At 39.4% G+C, this 20802-nt stretch overlaps 2 protein-coding genes across 4 annotated transcripts in view; both read right to left on the reverse strand.

The window, feature by feature from the left end:
- Window positions 1–5960, reverse strand: part of LOC105422836 (uncharacterized) — a 38215-nt gene extending 32255 nt beyond the window's left edge. Inside the window, exon 1 of one of the 2 annotated variants that reach the window (XM_011632367.3) lies at window positions 5617–5960. In XM_011632367.3, coding sequence (XP_011630669.2) covers window positions 5617–5654 — 38 coding nt within the window. In that variant the 5' untranslated portion in view covers window positions 5655–5960. The remainder of the gene's footprint in view (window positions 1–5616) is intronic. The other variant, XM_011632368.3, reaches the window with a different exon arrangement.
- Window positions 5961–9525: 3565 nt separating this feature from the next.
- Window positions 9526–17947, reverse strand: Tsp74F (Tetraspanin 74F). Of its 2 annotated transcripts, none has more exons than XM_011632370.3 (7): window positions 17652–17947; window positions 12690–12787; window positions 12411–12605; window positions 11924–12094; window positions 11669–11761; window positions 10856–10996; window positions 9526–10600 (listed from the first exon to the last, which is right to left on the reverse strand). In XM_011632370.3, exons 2-7 carry the CDS (start codon window positions 12765–12767, stop codon window positions 10553–10555), a joined length of 726 nt encoding a protein of 241 aa, XP_011630672.1. In that variant the 5' UTR covers window positions 12768–12787; window positions 17652–17947; the 3' UTR covers window positions 9526–10552. The 2 variants fall into 2 exon arrangements, with proteins under 2 accessions (XP_011630672.1, XP_011630673.1); XM_011632371.3 differs by lacking the exon at window positions 17652–17947 and adding an exon at window positions 13149–14532.
- Between the last annotated feature and the right edge of the window lie 2855 nt (window positions 17948–20802).

The following is a 20802-nucleotide window of genomic DNA, read 5'->3' on the forward strand; positions in this document are numbered from 1 at the left end:
CACGGTATTCTGTGGGAAAATCGCGATTTTTCTTTGAAGATAGAAAATTAACACGTCAAATAATTTTAGGTAACAAAATCTCGATAAAGAACTCTAGAATGTCAGCTTTCATCTTCGTTTACATGTAGCGAAGTATTATTTAGAGGTAAAAGCGAAACGCACGTTGCGCACGTTTAAAGAGAGGCAGTAAAAGTATATAATATATCATTATTCACTCGTGGAACGATACGCTAAACATTCCAGCGAAAAACGAAACGTTGTTAATAAACGCACGGTGCGCAGACTACATCAAGAGAAAGAGTTTCAACCGCATTAACAAGCACGATCGTTAATCTAGAAAATGCGGGGCAGTATTCCGCGGCGATAAAATTTTATCGCAAAATTATTCGTGCTTTTACTTTAAGCGCATATCGTTCGGATTCTTTGTAATTACGGCGGCCAAATTATAATGAAAAGGAAAAGAAGCTTGTATATATCGAAATCGATGTGAAGAGAGCGGAATTGCTTTGGAATTGGGCCACTTCCTAGCGGACGATCGACGAGAAACTTAGCTGGACGGGAAATGTTTCGGCCTCGGGGCCGACACAAATAATTCCTCGAAAAGCGAGCCGAAGTCGATCGGAAGGAAGCAATTGCGAATTCGGGATCGTGGGGCGCAAAGTCGGGCCTCCCAAAGCCGGAGCGCCGCTCGAGCGAGCGACTTCCTCCCGATCGATCGGATCTTCCGGGTTCGCGCGAGAAAACCTTCGCGACCGATAACGCCAGAAGTAGGCTCGGCTCTCTAGTACCAGTCAGTTGAATGCCGCGCTCGAATCTGTAGATAGATGTATACCGTACACGCGGCTAGACCTACTTTACTCGGCCGAGAGATTAGTCAAGTTGCGAGCTCAACAAAAACACGGGACGTTACGAGCGTTTCGAGTTCGACTGGATCTAAATTACACTACGCTTTTAACCTGGCCCGATAATAAAGAAACGATGTGAAAAAGAGTGTGCGGAAAATCAAATGATATTTCGATTTCGCGCTTTTCAACTCTCAGGATGACACGTAAAAGATTCCAAAGGGAATTTGCGTACCGAGCAGCGAAGATGCGAAATCGATATTCTCTCATCGATCTTTCACGTGCACGAAGAGGACAGTTTTGACAAATTTAAAAATTTGATTAGATATAGATATCCGAAAATAATTTTATTGGGCCACCAAAATTATTGTGTAGGACTCTTAAGCATCATGGTAATATTGTAAAAAATTTTTTATCTTCCAGCAATTTAAATGTCACACATAATAACTTTGAAGAAAATTATTTCCACATTTGTATCCGACCAAATTGTTTTAGATTCGCCAGCAAAATTGTCCTTTCTGTAAGTCTCTGCTGAAAAGTCGGTAAACGTAAGTAGCCTTATTTGGCAGTCGACGGCTAAACGGCCGTATATCGTGCATACGGGCAAGTTTTACGCGGTCAAACGAGTCGCGTTGCGCGGCAGGAAACTCTTTAGCTGCGGGCCGGCTGTTTCTACGAAACGATCGTAGACGGAGACTTTGAGATGCGTCCTGTGCATGCAGGGATCGTAGCGCGCTGCTCCGGTGTTTACGGATCCCTTCCGTACCATCGATCTTCCGCGTTCTGCAACGCGGCGAATGCAACGAGTATTGTTCTAAAAGCAACAAGGATGCGGCGACCGGTATGCCGGCGTAAATAATGAAACACGCCCAGCGTGATCCTGCCGCGGTTTATCGTGCCGGCATTAATCCTTCCAGGCCTTGCCCGCGATGACGATCGCACCAGCGTGCTAGTTAAGCGAAGCGTTGTAAGAACGGCTTTGTGCGTCGCGAAAAGCACATTTTTCGAGAAGCTACTTCTTCAGCGTGAATTTTTAAAGAAAAAAAAAAAAAAATAAATAAAAATTTTTTTAAAGAAATTTATCAGACTTTCACATCTTAAAAACCTCTTTTCTTTTTCGACAAAAACGTGAGGAATATACTTTCCCAGAGCGAGTTTGGGAATATCGATCACGCAGGTTCTTTATACGGTTACCGGAAGCTATTACGAGAAAGAAGGCAACGAGGCCGCCGCGTGCCGGCGATAATTATCGGATTCAGGGGCGAAGTTCGCGGGCGAACTTCCGCCCATCGGTTCTTCCGGGTGAACGCCCGGAGTCGTTGACGCCAGTAATCGATATCGTTCGACGATCGGGTGAAACGAGTTTCGGGCGCGACGATGAACGCGAGAGGAGAGGAGAGGAGGGAAGAACAGAGCGAAAGAGCTCCCCGTTTTCTCGCGCTGACGATCGTGTAACCCTATAGGAAACCATACGCGCGCGCGAGTTTCACTTTGTAGTTCTCTGTTACCGGTCTGCTCATCCTGTCACGGATGAGCGTAGAGGCAGACAAACGACCGATCGCCCGACGAACCGCGTGAAAAAGCACGCGAAACCTCCGCCGTCGGGTCATATCGCACGAGCGTGAATGCGCTTTCAGCACGCGGCCTAAGTTGCGCGGGCAACTCCGTGACCTTATTCTTTCTTTAGATCGGCAAAGTGTCACACTCGTGTGTGTGTGTGTGTGTGTGTGTGTGTGTGTGTGTGTGTGTGTGTGTGTGTGTGTGTGTGTATGTGTGTCTCTCTAGGCTAGAGAGTACGACCGGTTGCCGGAGAGAAAATCCTCTTTTTCCGCGTGCTTTTCCGCGCGCAACTCGCCGCTCCAGTTTCGACGTCGCCAGCATATGTATCTCGAACTGGCGGCAGCATCGCGCAGCGAATGCCATGTATAATTGAGATGGTACCGGCTTGAAGAAAGGACATGTAAGCAGAGAGTCCGTTTCGAGGCAATAAAATGTCTGAGTTTATCTTACGGTTAACGTTAATGGGGGGCTGTAAACAGTTCCATCCCGCGAGATTGAATAAAATCTTTAAACGAAGGGCTTTCTGAAAGCAATGCGTTTTATCATGAATTCTCCCCCCGACTGTAAATTCATTTATTCCTCGCTCGAATGTTCCTCCTTTTTAGACGATCGATAGTCTAATGTCGCTCTGATGTGATTTACCTCCACACACATACGCGCGCGCGCGGTAGTTTTCGCATAATACGCTCTCCGGTACGAGAAACTTCTCTTATATACTTATCATAAATTCGAATAATTCTCGAGATGTTCGGATACTTCATGGAGGTCCGTGAATGCCCACTGGATACGTCCGTCTGCTATACGAGCGACGATTCTCCGAAGCGATGCTGTAATTTATATGCTCGCAAATCGCTTTCGCAATTTCGCTCGGACGTGTCCGATCGGTTTTTCTTTTTCTTTCCTTTTTTCCCTTTCTTTTATATTCCGATTGTAAATCTGCTGAGAATTATTCGCGAACCGAGATCGCAATCACGGTCATTCGTTTCGCGTGGCAACGTCGTCGTACTCGTAAAGTACCTTTCCTCGTCCATCGACACCGTGTCATCCGATAGCCGCAGGATATACGTGCCTAGCCGAGAGTTAGAGAGAGAGAGAGAGAGAAAGAGAGGGGGGGGGACAGAGAGATATATCGATTGCTGCTCAGCATCTCGCTTTTGTACGAGTTCGCGGCCGCAGCCGGTCGCCGCGCCTAGAGATCCGAACACGGGGATGCACTTCGATGCGTCCGCGGGGTGGAGGGCCGGAAAGATAGGAGGGTAACGCGGCCGGAATTAATGCCGAGTGAGTAAGCCGGCTTGGTAGTCGCGCGAGGGAAAAAGGGATTTATGCACCGCCAGCGTTGATAAAATATATCCCGCGGGCCCCGGAGAGAGATATACGCATATATATATATATATCTCCCATCTCTTTTCTCGTCTCCGGCCGATGCTCGCTTTGCACCTCGCGTAACTCGCATCGTGCGCGTGTGCGAACTCGCGTTTCCCTGCGCGAGATGCGTCGCAGCCGTCTTAACGATAAGCCTACGAAGAGGAGATAGATAGAGATCGATAATCGATAATGATAAACGTCAGAATGAACAATTATTATAATCAATAATCGTGGATAACATTCCAATGTTATATACGATACGTACGTTGATTTTCCTTAGCATTGCAAATTGAATAAAAAGATACTGTGTACCGAGGGATATAGAGTCCCAAGAAGCGTAATTAGCGTTTTAGCAGAAGCGTAATTAGCGTTTCAACGCAAAATCGCCAAAGAAGCGGATCCGCGCGTCCGCGTGTCCGACGAGATGAGAAAGAAATCGCTGGGGTGGGGAAACGGATATGGATGGAAGGGAGGGAGAGAAAAAGAGAGGAAGGAAAGAGAAAGAAAGAGAGAACGCCGCGCACTTAGGGCCTTTCGTCACGGAGACGAGGCGAGAGCCGGCCCCGCGCGCGCGGTCAATGGCTGCGGTATCCGCAGGTTCAAGGAAACCGGGGCTGGTCCGATTCGACATCGTGTCGTGTTCCCGGGGAAACCGAACAGGTGACGCGCCTGCTTCTGTGAAAATGCAGGTTAATGGAATGCCGTCTAAGTAGCCTCTGCCGTGCTGCCTGCAACTGCATACGATTACCGCGACTGGATTCCCGGGAGTCTTCCACGCTTCGGCGATCGGATAGAGAACTGTGTCGTGCCTCGATCGAAAACATCGCCTCCGACACGTACAGAACTCGTTATAAAGATTCGCACGCGCGTAATTTATTCCGCCGCGGTAATTACCGCGTATAAAAAAAAAAAAAAAAAAATTCGCGTATTTATAAATTTGCATATTTAAAGGAAGGGCGCGCGTCGTACGAAGTTAGAGTTTCGCATAAAAGAATTGTAGGGGGGAAACAGATGGAGCGCTTTCGCTCCGTCCTTATTTTGCGACATCGATTGCGGGCAGAGCGATTATTTGTCGAAACAACGTGATAGAGCGAGTACGAATCCGAGAAGTTTTGAATACCGATTGTTTCTCGTACAATTCTAATGAGGCAACAAGCCTCATTGTTATGAACTCTTTCATAAGCACGTAGGTCTTTTCATAATCCGCTCGATCGTTACAAACGAAGCGGTTGATTTTCTCGTCAACCAGTCTTACGAGCGAAGACGATAAGAGCCTCCGATCACAAGCTGTGCGTAAAATCTAAAATTTCTCGGTGAATACATATTTCATGCGCAGAACTGCGTTCCAAGATGCAGTTTAGTCGAACAAATATGTCGGTCGTGTATAAGCAATATTTATATTCCGGATAATTAATTCATCCTGGCCAAGTTGTTCGTACGCGATTTTCAATTTCCGTGGACTGGCATAAATTTGGACGATTGCTTGGGAGGGGGAGGGAGAGTCTCTCTCTCTCTCTCTCTCTCTCTCTCTCTCTCTCTCTCTCTCTCTCTCATGCGCCTCTATCAGCGCCGCGACATAGCAACGAACTCATCGATCGGCGACGGAGGCAGCTTTTTGAAAGCCGCGCGAGGGAACCACGAGAAACCCCCCAACCGGACGACGACACAAACGGGGAGGAGCGCTTCCTTATACATATGCGTGTGTGTGTGTGTGTGTGTGTGTGTGTGTGTGTGTGTGTGTGTGTGTGTGTGTGTGTGTGTGTGTGTGTGTGTGTGTCTGCGTATGGGGTGCGTGTATATGGGTGCGTGTACGACTCGTATCGATCTAATGTTCTTTTTCCCATACCGGTGCATGAAGGCGGCGGTTGACATGTTACTATCCATGGGGTGGTTCCATAAATCCCGGCTGGACCCCGCCAACGCGACCCTCTCGATGGCACTCCCGCTCGCGGTGCTCCGAGCTCCACTTTGTCACCCTGACCTCTCGATACGACACCACCACGGAGAGGAGACCTCAGGATATCCACGATGGATGGAAGAATCCGACGCGACGCGAACGCGGCTGGCAACAACGACCGGTAGATGGATTCGCTCTCTGTCGAACACCTGCTTACGTCGGTCCGAGCAGGTTGAGACCGTCTGCTGGACTGAAGTCAGAATGCGCACTAGTCGGTTTCCATGGTGGATGGCACGATGGTGGTGGTTGGCGGAGAGAAAGAGAGAGAGAGAGAGAGAGAGAGAGAGAGAGAGAGAGAGAGAGAGAGAGAGAGAGAGAGAGAGAGAGAGAGAGAGAGAGAGAGAGAGCGAAAAAGCTGGAGGTGGAGTACCGATGGAGGTGGTGGTGGCAGTGGTGGTTGTACCCGTGCTCGGCAGGTCTCGAAGAATTGGTGGGGGTTTTGACAGAATTGCCGGCTGCGCACCGCGTTCTCCATCAGGCGATGGCACAGACCTTAAAGGCACTGCGCATGATGGTGCTGGCCGAGAAACCCATGGAGGATTGACCCATGGGACGTAGAGTGTAACGTGGTGCTAAAATCGAGAAAGAAACTAGAAATCGCGGAGAAACTAGCATTAAATTTCTAAAATTTTGTATCAGAGAAAGAAGTTGTTTTTTTTCTATCATGGGGTATAATTATTATATTTATATTTAATATTTTATTCGATAATTGTATCTACATACAGAACAATTTAGCATTTTTTTAAGATATAAAAGTTACGTAACTGTCTATTTTTTTAAAAGGATAGGTTTTCTCGGAATAAATTATTATTAGAAAATTGTAATAATTTTGATTTAGATCTATTTTATTTTCTACATGCAAACATACTCTTTCTCTCTTTGTTACTCTCTTTCTCTCTTTCATACCGAGAATTTTTGTCTTCTTTATACAACAATTAAAAGACATCAATAATAATAAATATTTTTCTATATAAGAATTTAAATATTTTAGTAAATATTTAAATTCTTGCATAGAAAAATAATTTTCACGCGATTTTTCTAATCTAAGATAATAATTTTGTACATGCTGTACGATGGAAATTAATGTATCATACCTCATAGTTTCGTTATGTGTATAAACTACCTCCAGTAGTTTCGTTCTTCGCGAAGGCGCAGCAGTTACGATGCAACTTCTTAAAACGTATTGTTGCGTTTTAGCGTAGGTTTTTCTACTCCTTTATTGTCCCCACGAGTAATTTCGCTCTCTCGCGCGACGACGATTTTGTCCCTTACGGGATGGGAAAATGTTGGCACAAGCGATATAGAATTCCGCTGAAAATTGCCATTTTTTGCTTCTCATCTGTAAGCTTCCGCGGTTCCATTTTCATCTAGTACCATCGTCGTTGAGCTCTCACTGCTGCTGGGCATTCATTTTACTCTTCGTTTTTCATATCTTTTTCTCGTTCTTGCTCTTGTCCTTCTCGAATGCAGGATGCATTTTTATATCGAGAATCCGAGCTGATTTAATGGTACGCGATTTTTGCCAGACAACGGCAGAACGGCAAATATTTGCTAATTTATCATTACCTTCTCCAAACGACGGGTCTTTAAATTTTCGATCGCAGGATAGTCGTTCACTTTAAAAATTTTATAAATTCTTTACAGCAAATGCGTTCTTAAAGTACAAGTTAAATATATCGTTCCCAAATATTTTCGCGAATTATCCAAGAGACATAATCAAGAAATGCGACATTATATCATAATTAAGTTCTGTCAAAATTGAAACGAAATTAGATCGCACGACACCCATTGGAGCACTTTGCGCGCTCCAATATCGATCGTCCTTTGACGATGTTTGCCAGGAGACGTAGTCACAATGACGCTAACTCGTATAATTGTTCGGCTTTACTCGGGCTAATTGCATTGGCCCATTCGCGTAGCTGCTCTCCCTGGGCGACGGAGTAGAATTTAATTTATGGGCAAGTGTCTGGTTGAAGTAGCCCTCGTAGTCCTCGGTTTCACCTGAATAATTTCGGTTTCCCCAGTTCCGGCATATTCGAATTCAAACCTCGGGATGAAATCAATACGTAGACATCACGGGCTTCAGCTATTTTCCCCGTTTCCCATTCGTTCCCGTTCCCCCTTCGCGCTTCCGGTAATAAGTTGCTCTGCGCAATAAAGTGTGCCAAAGAGGAAGAAAAGGAAGAAGGGTCGTAGATATTGTCGAGCCTCGCAAACGAAGGGAATTTTTCTTAGCTGAAATGAAAGTTGTTCTCTGACGTTCAGAAAATAATCCGTCCATTTTTCCCTTAAAAAGACTTTGCAAAATTTTGTAGACCCTTTTGTATATATGATTTTATTAATGCAAGTTATTAAAACATTTTTACTTTCAAAAGAAATATACATTAATTAATTTGCATTATTTGATGTTTCGCTAACTTTTATATTAATACAAAATTTTTATCATAAAGACTGAAGCACACTTTCGCTTGGATTACCAAGCTCGCGCAGCGATAAAAGTACTGAGCTTATTAAATATTGACAGCATTAAGTATTAATCAATCGATGCAAGTCGTCAGGTGAAAGAGCACAGACAATGAAACGAGAGGAGAAAAAAAAAGTCTCTAAAGATGGGTGCTCATCGTGATCGGTACGGCAGAACGGGCGGCATTATTCGCGCAGTACATAGCGATTCATTCGTCATTGTCCGACGTCCCTTTTGTAACGTTACACGAGGATGACTTTCGCGGCATATGGGCTCACTCGCCGGTGAATCGCTGCGAGCGTGCATGGTACACGTGCGCGGCTCGCGATGCAGATATATTGCATTCTAAAGCCAGCCGACGTCTGTGCAAGATCGCCGAAAGTATTTGCTATCAGTTGTGTGCAAAAACGTGACACTTTCCTAGCGCCACGCACTAATTAAAACGAACCGAGGAATGCGCGCATTCTCGGCCGATTTCGAAAGCGGACGAAACGAGCGCTCGAAATGACGTTAATCATTCCGCGTGGAAAGTCAGAAGTCTATCTCGTTTATCATTCAACGAGAACGACGAGGTCGCTCCGTTTATCTTCTTTCGAGCCGTCGTGCGTGGAGAGTTCGAGTAAACGAGACGCGAGGGAGGAGGAGGGTGTCGGGAAAGAACGGATGTGCTTAACGAAAATCGCGTGCGAGCACGATTCGATGAGACATCTGTGAGATACAGGTAGTCACGCCTTGTCACAAAGCACGCGCAAGGCTGACGCATATCCTGGAGAGGGGGGAGGGAGGGGGGGGGGGGGAGTGAATAAACATTGGGGTAGTTTCGACGAGAGTCATGCTGTTGATACACTGGAAATTACGCGCGCAAACGTATTCATGATGAAATTGAATTCGCGATGAAATTGAATTCGCGATGAAATTGAATTTGATTCTCGATCTACGTAGTTTGTCGCTCGCATCAGCCGAATTTAAATCTTTTATTGTAAATCTTGGAACGCGAACCACTAACATTTTCGCCGGGTAAACTTAGTTTCACATTAGAAGAGAATCTGTCTAAGAATCTGTCAAAAAAAAGAAAACGATATAAAGAGAATACTTTCTTCTTGTTACAAATTTATAATTGCAATATTTAATTTTACATCATTTATTTAATTTTACATAATTTATTTAATTTATTTTTTAATTTTACTTGTGAGTAATAAAATTAAGATAACATTTTGATGGCGACTGTATCATCCCGATATGCAAATTGTGCGTTAATCAATAACCACTGAAAGAAGGGAAAGGAAATTGACAGATGGAGTAGCGAGGCAGGTTAATTTAATGAGACTCTCGTATTATAACGTTTCGTTATACTTTAATGCAGTAATCGTAAATAACATAGAAGTAAGGTAAACATAAAGCAAAACTTATTAATATATTATTTATCCTATAGAAAAAACGAAATACTAAAAGTTGATAAAAATTATAGAAAATAGAATGGTTTTTTTTGTGAAACAATTCTAAAGAGTCAAAGTCGAAGTTTTTAATATCGTGAATATGAATATACTCTGCAACATATATATCGATCTGTTATTTACACATAATCAAATTTTATTTTAATATGAAAAAATTATCCATCTCTATAGTATATAAATTATATATCTATACATATAATCATAATAGTTTCTAATAAAGCTGGCGTAATCTTAATCCATAATGAAATATAATTGCTTATAAATTTTTGAATTATCAAGATTAAATCGCTTAATACCTTACGAATGAAATTGTTGGTTACAGGATAAATGATTTTACAACAATTAATTATTCTTCGGAATATGCAATTAAAGTATATAATTATCAGATCCTCTACATATGCGAACGCGTGATTATAAATTATTATATTAGAAAAATAGAACACAAAAGTTAAATATGTTTTTTGTTATAATAGACAAAACTTCGATAGCGATCTTTATTCGATATCTATCAAAAGTAAATGATTATGGAAAGGTTTGTACAGATGCGCTATATTATATTACATATTGTTTTTATTACGGCACGAGATATATAAAGTATATGATATATTATCATACTAATAATATATGTAATTAAATGAATATATATCTTAAATATATAAATTACATCACAAAAAATATAAAAAATAATGGTAATCATGATGCGTAATGCTAATATATGTGTAATAAATCAACGAGATTTGTACAATCAGATTTGTCCTTTTGATTATCACGATATAATTAGCTGTGTTTATGGCATTGAGTAATTTTATTGATTGGTAAATCACGTGAATGTTTTTGTGGATTTCGAAGACTTCCTTGGTCCTTTTCTTGAAAACAGTGATAGCTCTTAGGCTATAGTGTTTCGTTGTCATTCGATCATTTTAAAGAGTGCGCAGGAGAATATCATGCCGAAGAACTGTAATAATTCAAACACATTAAAACGGCATTATTCAATAAATAATAAAAGATAAGATACGAGAAAGAAAGTATTTGTTTAATCACGATATATCAATCAAAATCATTTTTAAGAGACAAGGATAAAGAAAAATAATTTCCAAATTAACTTAATCGTAAAAGGAACACTTGTTTCGGATTTGGATTGATTTATAACATTAAGATTTCAATTTGAATATTATGAATAAGAAATGAATAACAAACATCTGCATCTTACCATAAGACATGCGACCGCAATACCAGCGCCACCCATAACAGCCGCGTGTTGTTGCATGTAGATTTGCGTACTGTTGATGCAACCATCCACCCAAGTATTGGAAGGATTTGCCGTGTCCGGGCCGGCGTTGCAATGGAATCGCTGGGAGCAAATTGGACGATCATAAGAAGTGAGATTCCTCACTCGCGAGAAAGCCGATCAGAGGAGTGAAAGTGTGAGAGGCTCAGACCAGGGCGGTTAAGCCTCGGTCGATTAAGTAATTGTAGCCAAATTGACGGTATTCAATTGAGGGAAATCGGTGGGTCGTGTAAAGAATCGTTTAAGCCGCGAATAATTATTCGAGTCGAGTTGTGAATAATTACGAGTCTTTAATGCGGATTCCGGAAAATGAGTCATTGGACTTACAAAGAAAAATTCCATTTAAAAAACGACAAGAGAAGAATGAACAAAAAAGTCTTTTAAAAATTAGATTTTACTTCTTTGGTAATTTATTTAAGAAACAAAAAAATTGATTCTCTTTGCTCGTTTCTGCTCGCTTTTGTTTTTCTTTTATTATTTTACAAATATGAGCTATGATTTTGTTTATTTCCGTAAAAAGTTCAAGACTTGATTGATCTTTAATTAATTTTTTAATAAAAATGATTATTATAAGGCATGAATAGCGAAAAAAATCATTTCTGTAATCATTGCTATTATAAATATATTTTACGTTGCGAAATCGATTTGCGCAGCAAAGTGTTATTAATTATGGGCACGTCCGATTGATTAATTATTTTATCTAATTTGCGATCGCATTGCGCAATTGATATTTACCTGGCCAGGTTGAATTTCTCGACAACAACTGTCCGGCAGACCTAGACCAACCCTTCCCCAGTCCCGAAAGTCGTTAACGCCGCAACAGTGGAGCTAAATTTACAAAAAAATCAAGAATACTGAATTAGCTTCCGAGAAATTTCGAACAATAATTAGATTCGAGGAAAATAAAGCGCGCACTTAAAACTTTGTCGAATTTAATTATTTGATAAAATTAAACTCTTATTCATATAACATCCGTGCAGAACTACCTACCGTCGATTGTGTAGCATCCCAAGCGTCGCGAATGGATTTACGTTGATCGTAAAGTCGGAGTGAACTTTTCATCTCTCTGTCTACGGTGCTAAGTAATTTCTCGCGGAAAACATACCCCAGAACGCCACCGATGAGCATGGTTACAAACAGCAAGAATACAATTATGAAGTACTGAAAGAAAATAGATTTTTTTTATGAAGAAAAATAAAAATAAGAGAGAGTCCACTAAGTCCACCTCTCTCATTTCTATCCTTCTTTTTAATATCATAAGTTTGACTCTCCACCTCCTTGGACTTTACGAATCAGCTGTTACACGAGCTGATCTCTTAATAAATTTCAATGACTTGAATTTCGAGAATATGATAAAATCTAATCAATTTGAGATAAACTGTTTTTTTTTAAAACAGAAATTAATTTATCAAAAGATAACGTTGCAAATTAAGGTATTCATCCGAGTTAGAGTCCGAGTTAAGTTCTTGATACTCACTGTCAGAAGCATGCACTTGACTTCCCGTACTGCACCGACACATCCGAAAAAGGCGATAAACGCCACGACGATTCCCCCAACCAGTAAAACGTAAACTGCGCCGGTTAACAAATCGTTCCCCACGAGCTCGCCTATCCATGGCACTTTGTCAACCAAGGCCCACACGCCCAGACCCGTTACGATAATCCCGCCAATCTAGAACATAAATTAATAGAAAATTTAGTCTGTCTACACTATAACGCGTAAATCTTCAGCAAAGCCACATAGACTGGAACTTACGAAGATGACAAAGTTCGTGAAGAATAGGGAATATTTCATGAAACGTCCACAGCCATCCATCTCTGTGCCGTATCCCATTTCCTCTTATCTGTGAAATTCTGTTAACAGACCGATAAACAAGAAAATGCTAATAGAGTTAACAATAAAACGCGAGAATGTTAAGAAGGTAAAGTGTGACGCGTGACAAGTATTAATTCGTCGTCGTGAATTGACGGCATTGTAGCTATTATTTTGTATAATAAAATAAGAATATAAAACGTATTAAAAAAATAATTTTTTTTATTAAAATTAATTGTAAAATCCAAGTTTCGCTATATACTTTTATTTTTCTTTCTTTATATTATTATTTCCATTGTATTACTTTGTTCTCTCTTTTTTGCTTACGTAATAATATTAGACTCGAAGATCACGAGTCTCGACGAACGTATAATTAAACGAATTTTTATTACGGTCACGTACACCGTTTGTAATTATGTCGCACATCTCAGTGACATCAGACTTATGTTTGGCCTAGTTTGAAGTACCTTGGCCGTCCACCATAGCCTTGACCGTACATCCATAGGCGTCGGATTCTCTGAATTTTCATCAGATGTCGAAAAATGTCGGGCGACGAAACTCGCGATGAAACGCGAATTTTTTAATTGTGCAATTCTCGCGTGCAGCAAATGTGAAAAATCACTCGTCGCTTAATTACAAACAGATTTCACTCGAACTCTAATTCAACTCTAATTCCGAATTACTCGTTTTCTGTTGTCCATCCAATTATGTGCCCCGTGAATTAGGCTAAAATCTAATCTCATTAAGTACTCCCTCCTCCCCCCTTCCGCCGTTCCCCATTTCCCTAGCGCAATAATTCGTACTGAGTCGGGCCAAGTCCTAATAACTATTTATGAGCTAAGAGCTGAAATGAGCGTTCAACGCGAATATTTACGGTTCGGGAAGCAGAATCGGCGACTTCCTGTTTTGAAAATACTGCGCACACGGCTCAATCGCACGCTATTGTTACGTCGAACACGTAACCAGAAAGGTACGTCCGATCTTTACATCCGTAGTAAATCGTCGTAAATCGCGCGCGCGCGCGCGCTCGTGTGATTCTCCTAGCGTGTTCGCCCCAGGTTTTTTTTTTTTCTTTCTGAAGAACACGTTCACCTGTCGCTCGTACGCATCGCATTCTACGCGAACATACACGTCCGATGCGGCGCAATGCGGTCCCGAAGAATGGACGTTTTGCGCGCGCGTCGATCGCTATCGCTTCGCACAATATTGCATACCGCGCCCACATAAGGTTGCGTGTTTTGTAACGCGTTATACAGACCTCGGTCACGCACCGGTATAATATGCCGTCGTGAAAATACCGAGTTACGCCGGGAGATCGAGAGAGAAAGTGGCTTCTCCTCGCGCATTAAGTAATCCACGGCCCGGAGCGAAGCGACGATGCTTCGCACTTGCAATCCCGCGTCTCGCAAGCGACGCGGCCGAGGTGCAGGATTTCCTCCGTCTTATCTTGCGAAACGCTTAGGTCACTTCTCGCTCTATGTCAACCGCAATTCGATTATTCCTTATTCCGCGAAGCGAAAAGAAGCCACGGAAGAATTTCTTCCTCATCTTTTGAGTTGCCTCTTCTCTCTTCCGACGGTCGGAAACCCAACGTGTCCGCATCCGTCGTGTCACTTCCAAAGCGGTTTGTAGAAAAAGCGAGAAAGTCCGAGAAAGAGTTAATCGATCTTGAAGTCGAATTAAATTATTTTTCACAGCTGCGGGTGTCGAAGATTCGCAATGCGATAAAAGATGATTCATCTGCATCTGGAACACCTCGCGCGCAAAGCTACGTGCCTTTAGAGTTGGAACTGGCAGCTCGAACTGGCGCCAAGAAGTCATGAAGTGCCTTCTAGATTATTCCTAAGAAAAAACTGCACCGCCTAGGATGACGCTGACGTTCATTAATAAATCACTCGGTCTCGGCAAAGTAGTACGTACGCGAACACTCCGATTAAAATCTTGTGACATCATCCGCTAGAATCGCGTCGTAGTTCTCGTGAAATGCTGACGAAGGTATGCGTTTACGCTTACACATCGAGCGATATCGTCTTTTTCTCGAAGCGATGAAGCGAATATTCATTTGCTTATTAACTACGAGACGTTACGACGTAATCTCGTACGATTCCGCAGTCGTCGATTCCGTGTTCGAAAAGTGGAAAGGCATATGTGAAAGAAAAAATTAATCTTATATAAATCAAAACTATATATTATATTATATTCTTAGGAAAATTTTCTTTAGGTCTTTGAATTTGCAAATATATATATATATATATATATATATATATATATATATATATTCTCATATATTTTCATATGAGCAAGAATATTATAATCTTCATAAAAGATTTTTGGTTTCGAGTTGAACAAAATATAAATATTAAATTAAGATTAAGATTTTTTTTTTTTTAAATTATAATATTCTTGTTTATATGTATGAAAATATTTGTCTTGCTTTAAGACTATTTTTTTTTCTGTGCACACGAGTAAATATATCTTTCTAGAATTATTTTCTCGTCGTTCAATATTAGCCTTCGAGATGATCACGCTTTTCTCGAGAGACACAATCGCGCGTTTATCCGATGCGAGAACGAGTAGGCGAAACGTTTCTTTTCCGTACGTTAAAAATAAATATACATATAACGCGCACACCTGCGAACAATCTCGTTGGTGGAAGAATCGTCGGAGAGAATCATTCGCGGAGGATCGCGTCGAGAGGAAACGTAAGCGGGAGAGGAACGTTCACCGAGTAGGCAGAAGCCGGAGGTCTAAGGCGCGGCCCTTCGATGAATCGAAAGCTAAATCTCGAGTCCCGAGGTCGACGGGCTTTATTCATTCAGATAATATTTTCAGATAGCGCGATCTGGTCTCCTCCTAGTTTAGCCAACCCGTCTCGTGGCCATCGCGCTTCCTTCGCAACCTGACACGTGTAATCGGAGCACGTTCCAACGCGGCGTCGTTGCGTATCGTTGCTCTCGCGATTTTACGAGCGTCTATCATCGCGCGACGGTGATTTTCATAAACACGATAATCGAGGGAGAATCAATAGTGCCGGCCTTGCGACATAACGACCGGCATGTAAAACGATTGCGTGGCATTTTCGAAGCTGCGAGGAGACTCGTCGAAATGATCTCGGTACTCTTTCGCTTAGATTATGATTTATGTGGAACGAAACATCGCACGCGTTTTTTTCTTGCGAGACTTCTCGTTATGTTGATTAATCGTTACGAGACGATTTAAATATTATCATATTTAAAATATTCGACTTGCGAAAAGACCTTTCTGCAAGCAAATATTGACTAATTCTTGTAGTTAAATGCAGCACATTTTATGACTGTTGTACAGATAGGAATATTTTTCTTGTAATATAGTTGAGATGCTTGGAAATATTAATTATAATATATTAATTATAATATTTATAATAATTTGTAATAATAATATTATAATTAATATGATATTATGAGGAAAAAAGGGACATTCTAAAAAAGTTATGGAAACAAAAAGAAGTAAGGAAGAGAAGTAGGAATCAAGGAGATGATACGGTATGATAAGACGAGATGGGGATAACACGAATAAAAATTTAAGAAAGCGATAAGAATAAAAATTTAAGAAAACGATAAGAAACTGTATGGTATAATGTAAAACAGATACAAGATATGAGAAGGAAAAGAAAATATGATAACTGTATTTAAGGACTATATTAAAATGCAATATAAATAGATAGGATAGGAATTTCTTTTCTTTTTTAGTGCAGGTAGAATAAGATATAGATAGATATGTGAGATAAGAAAAAATTTGTAAATCAAGTCTTTTTCTGGCTGTAAATGTGTTGAAATACATTATATATATGTATGTATGTAGATATATATATATATATATATATATATATATTCTAATTAATTATAATTATATTAATATTATTATATTATTATAATAATATTAATATAGAGAAAACTTTCGTTTAATACTCCAAAATGTTTTATATTAATCACATATTTTTTATAAAATATTTTTTTAATCGTTTGCTTGTCAGAAAATTTGAAACAGAAAACTAAAGTTTAAGAAATAAAACTTTTATTTTCCTTAATAAAAACTAATAAAAATCAACAAATTTGACGACATAACAACTTGATGAAGAGTAAATTAATTTAATTATCATGAGTTTATTCGCCAGATTTTTAAGTTAACAATAATCAGAATTTGCCTTGTCAAAATGATATGAAATGATATAAAGATTACGTGAAAACATAAAGACAATAAAACTGAGCGGTAAATTCGCAATTAATCGCACGCTCAGCAACTTTCTCATTTATTAGTCATCGCAGTCGTTAGGTGTAAATTCAATTAACACATTAAGAAAGTTTCTATTATTATTCCCATTTGGCCATTTGGCAGATTGATGTTATCTGAGCGTAACATCTATTGTGGGCGTAAGTTAATCCACATATTTTCTCAATGAACTAGATGATCTCTAATTATACTTCCTTTCTGATTCACGTCTTTAACACAATGTTATAATAAAACCGTTAAGTTAAGCGAGCTGTTTATCTTAAAATTGAAATAAGTCCACGTGACTATTTATGCGTGCTGGCGACTTCGCTTCTACCGACGTTAATGTCAATTTCAAACGTTAAACATTCTCAGAACGAGTTCCTACAAAAAGTGGATATTTCTCATTGAAACTTCCACTTTTTGCGGGACATAACAAGTCGCCATAAAACATAAAACATAAAACTGAAATGATTCATATTTAACCGACGTGCGTTAAATGGCGGTTCGCCGATGAATCACCGCGTGGCAACTTTGGCAAACGTTCCTTTGGCAAACTTCGAGACGAGGCAGAGAGAAAAAATTATTTTCGTGAGAAACCACGGATAATTAAATATATCCTCTAACGCCGATCAATTGCTCAACATCTTTACTCACGCTGGTTCCTGGCCGGGTCCCTTTCTCTCCAGCCGGCAGCAATCGGCGGAAGAAACAAACGATTCCTTTCTCCCTCGTGGAAAGCCTCCCCGGAGGTCTCCACGGAAGAAATGACGACGAGGGGCTCCCTCGTTTCGGAAAAATGTCTAGGTTTCGCGATGTCGGCTCGAATTCGATTTTATCACCAATTCGAGAGAAATTCGGAAATCAAAGCGGGGCCAAGTGAGACGCGCGCGATTTCAGACCGAGTCGGAATGAAACTGAAACGGTAAGACCGAGTGAACTTCTGCCTCGCTCACACTCTCTCTTTCGATCTCTGTCCTTCTGTTTCCCTCCTGTTCTCCCTCCCTTTGCGGCTTCTCGTAGTAGAGTCCCTCCGTCTCTCTTCCATTCTCTCTCTTTTTCTCTCGCTTCTCTCGAGTCATCGCTTACTATACCATACACGTTGCGTACGCGTTACTACCTATCGTGGCCTGACTATAGTGCGAGCCATTGTGTGCGAGCTGATGCACGAGGAAAATCCACGAGGGAGGGGGGGGGAGAGACCAACGAAAGTGGGGAACACATTGGCACATATGCGCTAACACGTGTACATACACACGTGTACACGCGTGTGTACATCGCGTACGCGATGCGTTACGATACACTCGTACACTTAGGACCGCTTCTTAGGACTCTTGTTTCACGAGGCCCTACTTTCGAATAGGAATTTGGATGTGACAATCAAGCCATCCGCTGCCTGTAGAAATGATCTGTTAATTTAATATTATCTTGATAATTGCTCCAAGAAATTGAATGATCTTTGCCGCTAAAATAAATATGGTATATGGCACTTTTATTGCACAGAATCTTAATCTGGCGAGCGCTAAGCAATCGGTCTCTTGAAACATTTTTAAAAGTAAAAATTTTCAGTCTAAAATAAATCACAACTCTCTAAACATAATATATAATTATTTATTACTCTAACATTACAATAAATTCTGATAAATTAAACAAAGATATTTAGTCTAAATTGTTATTTTGAATCATATAATTTGCTCTTTTTGAATCATTTAATAAGTATATATTTTTTATATATAATATTTCTTAATAAAAAAAAAAAAAATGAGATGTTACTAATTCAATAAAGGTGAGTCTTGGTTATATATCACGTATATCACATGCTTTTGTCATTTTCAAAATTAGTATCCATTCGGACTCATTGTAAACGGTAATTTCAAAGTTTGTTTAGCGGCTGCTCCACCCAAGTAGTAATCGTTGATCCTAATTGAAGCAATCATCATTCAAGGGTTAATCAAGCCACCGTCGTACGATAATTTATTTTCCAAAATGATACACTTCCAAGCGGTACTAAACTTTGAAATATTACTTTGGTCTTAAAACCATTTTATACAAACCATTTTGAAATTAAATGTACAGCAGAATGATGCAATATATGATCTATATACACACAAATGCAATATTTGTATTAAATTTTACTGACGACTATGAATTGGCATCAATTTTAGGTATTAAATCCTTTGTACAAAAATCTCTTGTGCAAAATGCAGATACTTGAATCTTTTTTACCTTTCTGAAAAATCCAAAAAAATTCCAATTCATAACAATAACTTTGAAAGGCAAGGCCTCTTCCGAAAATCCGTCACAAGACACACATGATGTATTTATTTGTATCTCCCCGAATCCTAGTCCATAGATTAATTAAGGTCCGTTCTTTTCAAAAAGAGAAGGAAATTCTTCAACCTATTTTATCTCATGCTTAATAATGCGATATTGTAAAAGTGGCGACACGAAAATATCGATTTTCACAAATTAATTATGCAATAAGAATTATTTATATAAACGACACAATTGCAAATAGAGATTCAAGTTATGAAGAATGTATTTAAATCTAAATGTATGCAAGAAGAACTCAATTAGATGAGTAGTTTTTACGTTATCTTGCACGCCAATTTTGAATTCCCCTCCCATAAGGGATTGGCATGCAATATAGCGCTGCTTGTATTCATCTCAAACAAAAAAATTAAACGGATTTCTCTTTTGTAAGGTTTACATTATTAATTAAACCCATTTTTAAAGAGAATTATGCAAAATTGTAAATGTGGCGACACATAGAATATAAAAATATAGATTTTTACATGTTAATTATGCAATAAGGATTATTTATATAAACAATACGATGGCAAGTGGTTCAAGTTATGGCGAAAGTATTTAACTTTATTTTTATATATTTTCAATATTAAATTATATTGTATAAAAAATAATAAATGTAAAAGAATTTAAAATATACATGTAAAGAAAAGAGAATCGTCGATCAAAATTGGCGGGGGTGGTGGAGGGCCTCTACAAATTGATCTGTTCCAGAAAACACAATTTCCAAATTTAAAATTGGAAGATATAATCTTTTATTATATATAATCTTTTTAAAACGTCATCCCGATTTTGGATATTATATTGTCTGCAATTTTTATCGGATATTACATCAAATATTCATAATCATTACTTGCACGTTTATTCCCTACACTTATTTTCTAATAATTTCTATATTTTTTATTTCATTTTTTTGATTGATTCATAGATTTATCAAGTATTATTTTTAAATAATTTTAATACAAATAAACTTTTATAAAATATAATTTTGGAATGAATATACTTAAGTCTAATTATTGTCACATATTTCAGTTAATCTTACATAATCAATACATTTCATTTATATATAAGTAATACTACGGTCACACGGAGCTTTTTCATTGGAATTCTCGCATGTTTGTACCGTCGGCGCGATGCGATGCACTCAGCGACGAATTTTTCATTATGAAACGTATGATTATTCGTGAAAGTAATTTTATTATCAAAAATAATAAAACCGCAAAATAATGAACTAGACATTAATCATATGCACATCTATTTAATATTTATTTATTTATTTATTTATTATTATTTTTATTCTTTACTTATTAAATTAAATTGCAACATGAAGTTGTGTAGTGAAAGAAATTGGAAAATAACTTTATACATCATTCATAGATATTATTGTATCTCTTTGCATTTAGATGCTCACTTTGTATGCAAATCTTGAATAGCAAATAGTAACAAATATTTATATTATTATTTCAAATTATAAAAGAATAAACGTACAAGTAAAAGTCAA

This window comes from Pogonomyrmex barbatus, unplaced genomic scaffold, assembly GCF_055798465.1.
Source record: "Pogonomyrmex barbatus isolate J1 unplaced genomic scaffold, ASM5579846v1 scaffold1, whole genome shotgun sequence".
In the NCBI taxonomy this organism is placed as follows: domain Eukaryota; kingdom Metazoa; phylum Arthropoda; class Insecta; order Hymenoptera; family Formicidae; genus Pogonomyrmex; species Pogonomyrmex barbatus.

Coding starts and splice junctions, on each gene's coding strand:
- Tsp74F (XM_011632370.3), bottom strand. CDS start 12,767: ATGGGATACGGCACAGAGATGGATGGCTGTGGACGTTTCATGAAATAT. Junction 12,095..12,410: donor TCAAGTGCATGCTTCTGACA/GTGAGTATCAAG, acceptor ATTTTCTTTCAG/TACTTCATAATTGTATTCTT. Junction 11,762..11,923: donor GGGATGCTACACAATCGACG/GTAGGTAGTTCT, acceptor TTGTAAATTTAG/CTCCACTGTTGCGGCGTTAA.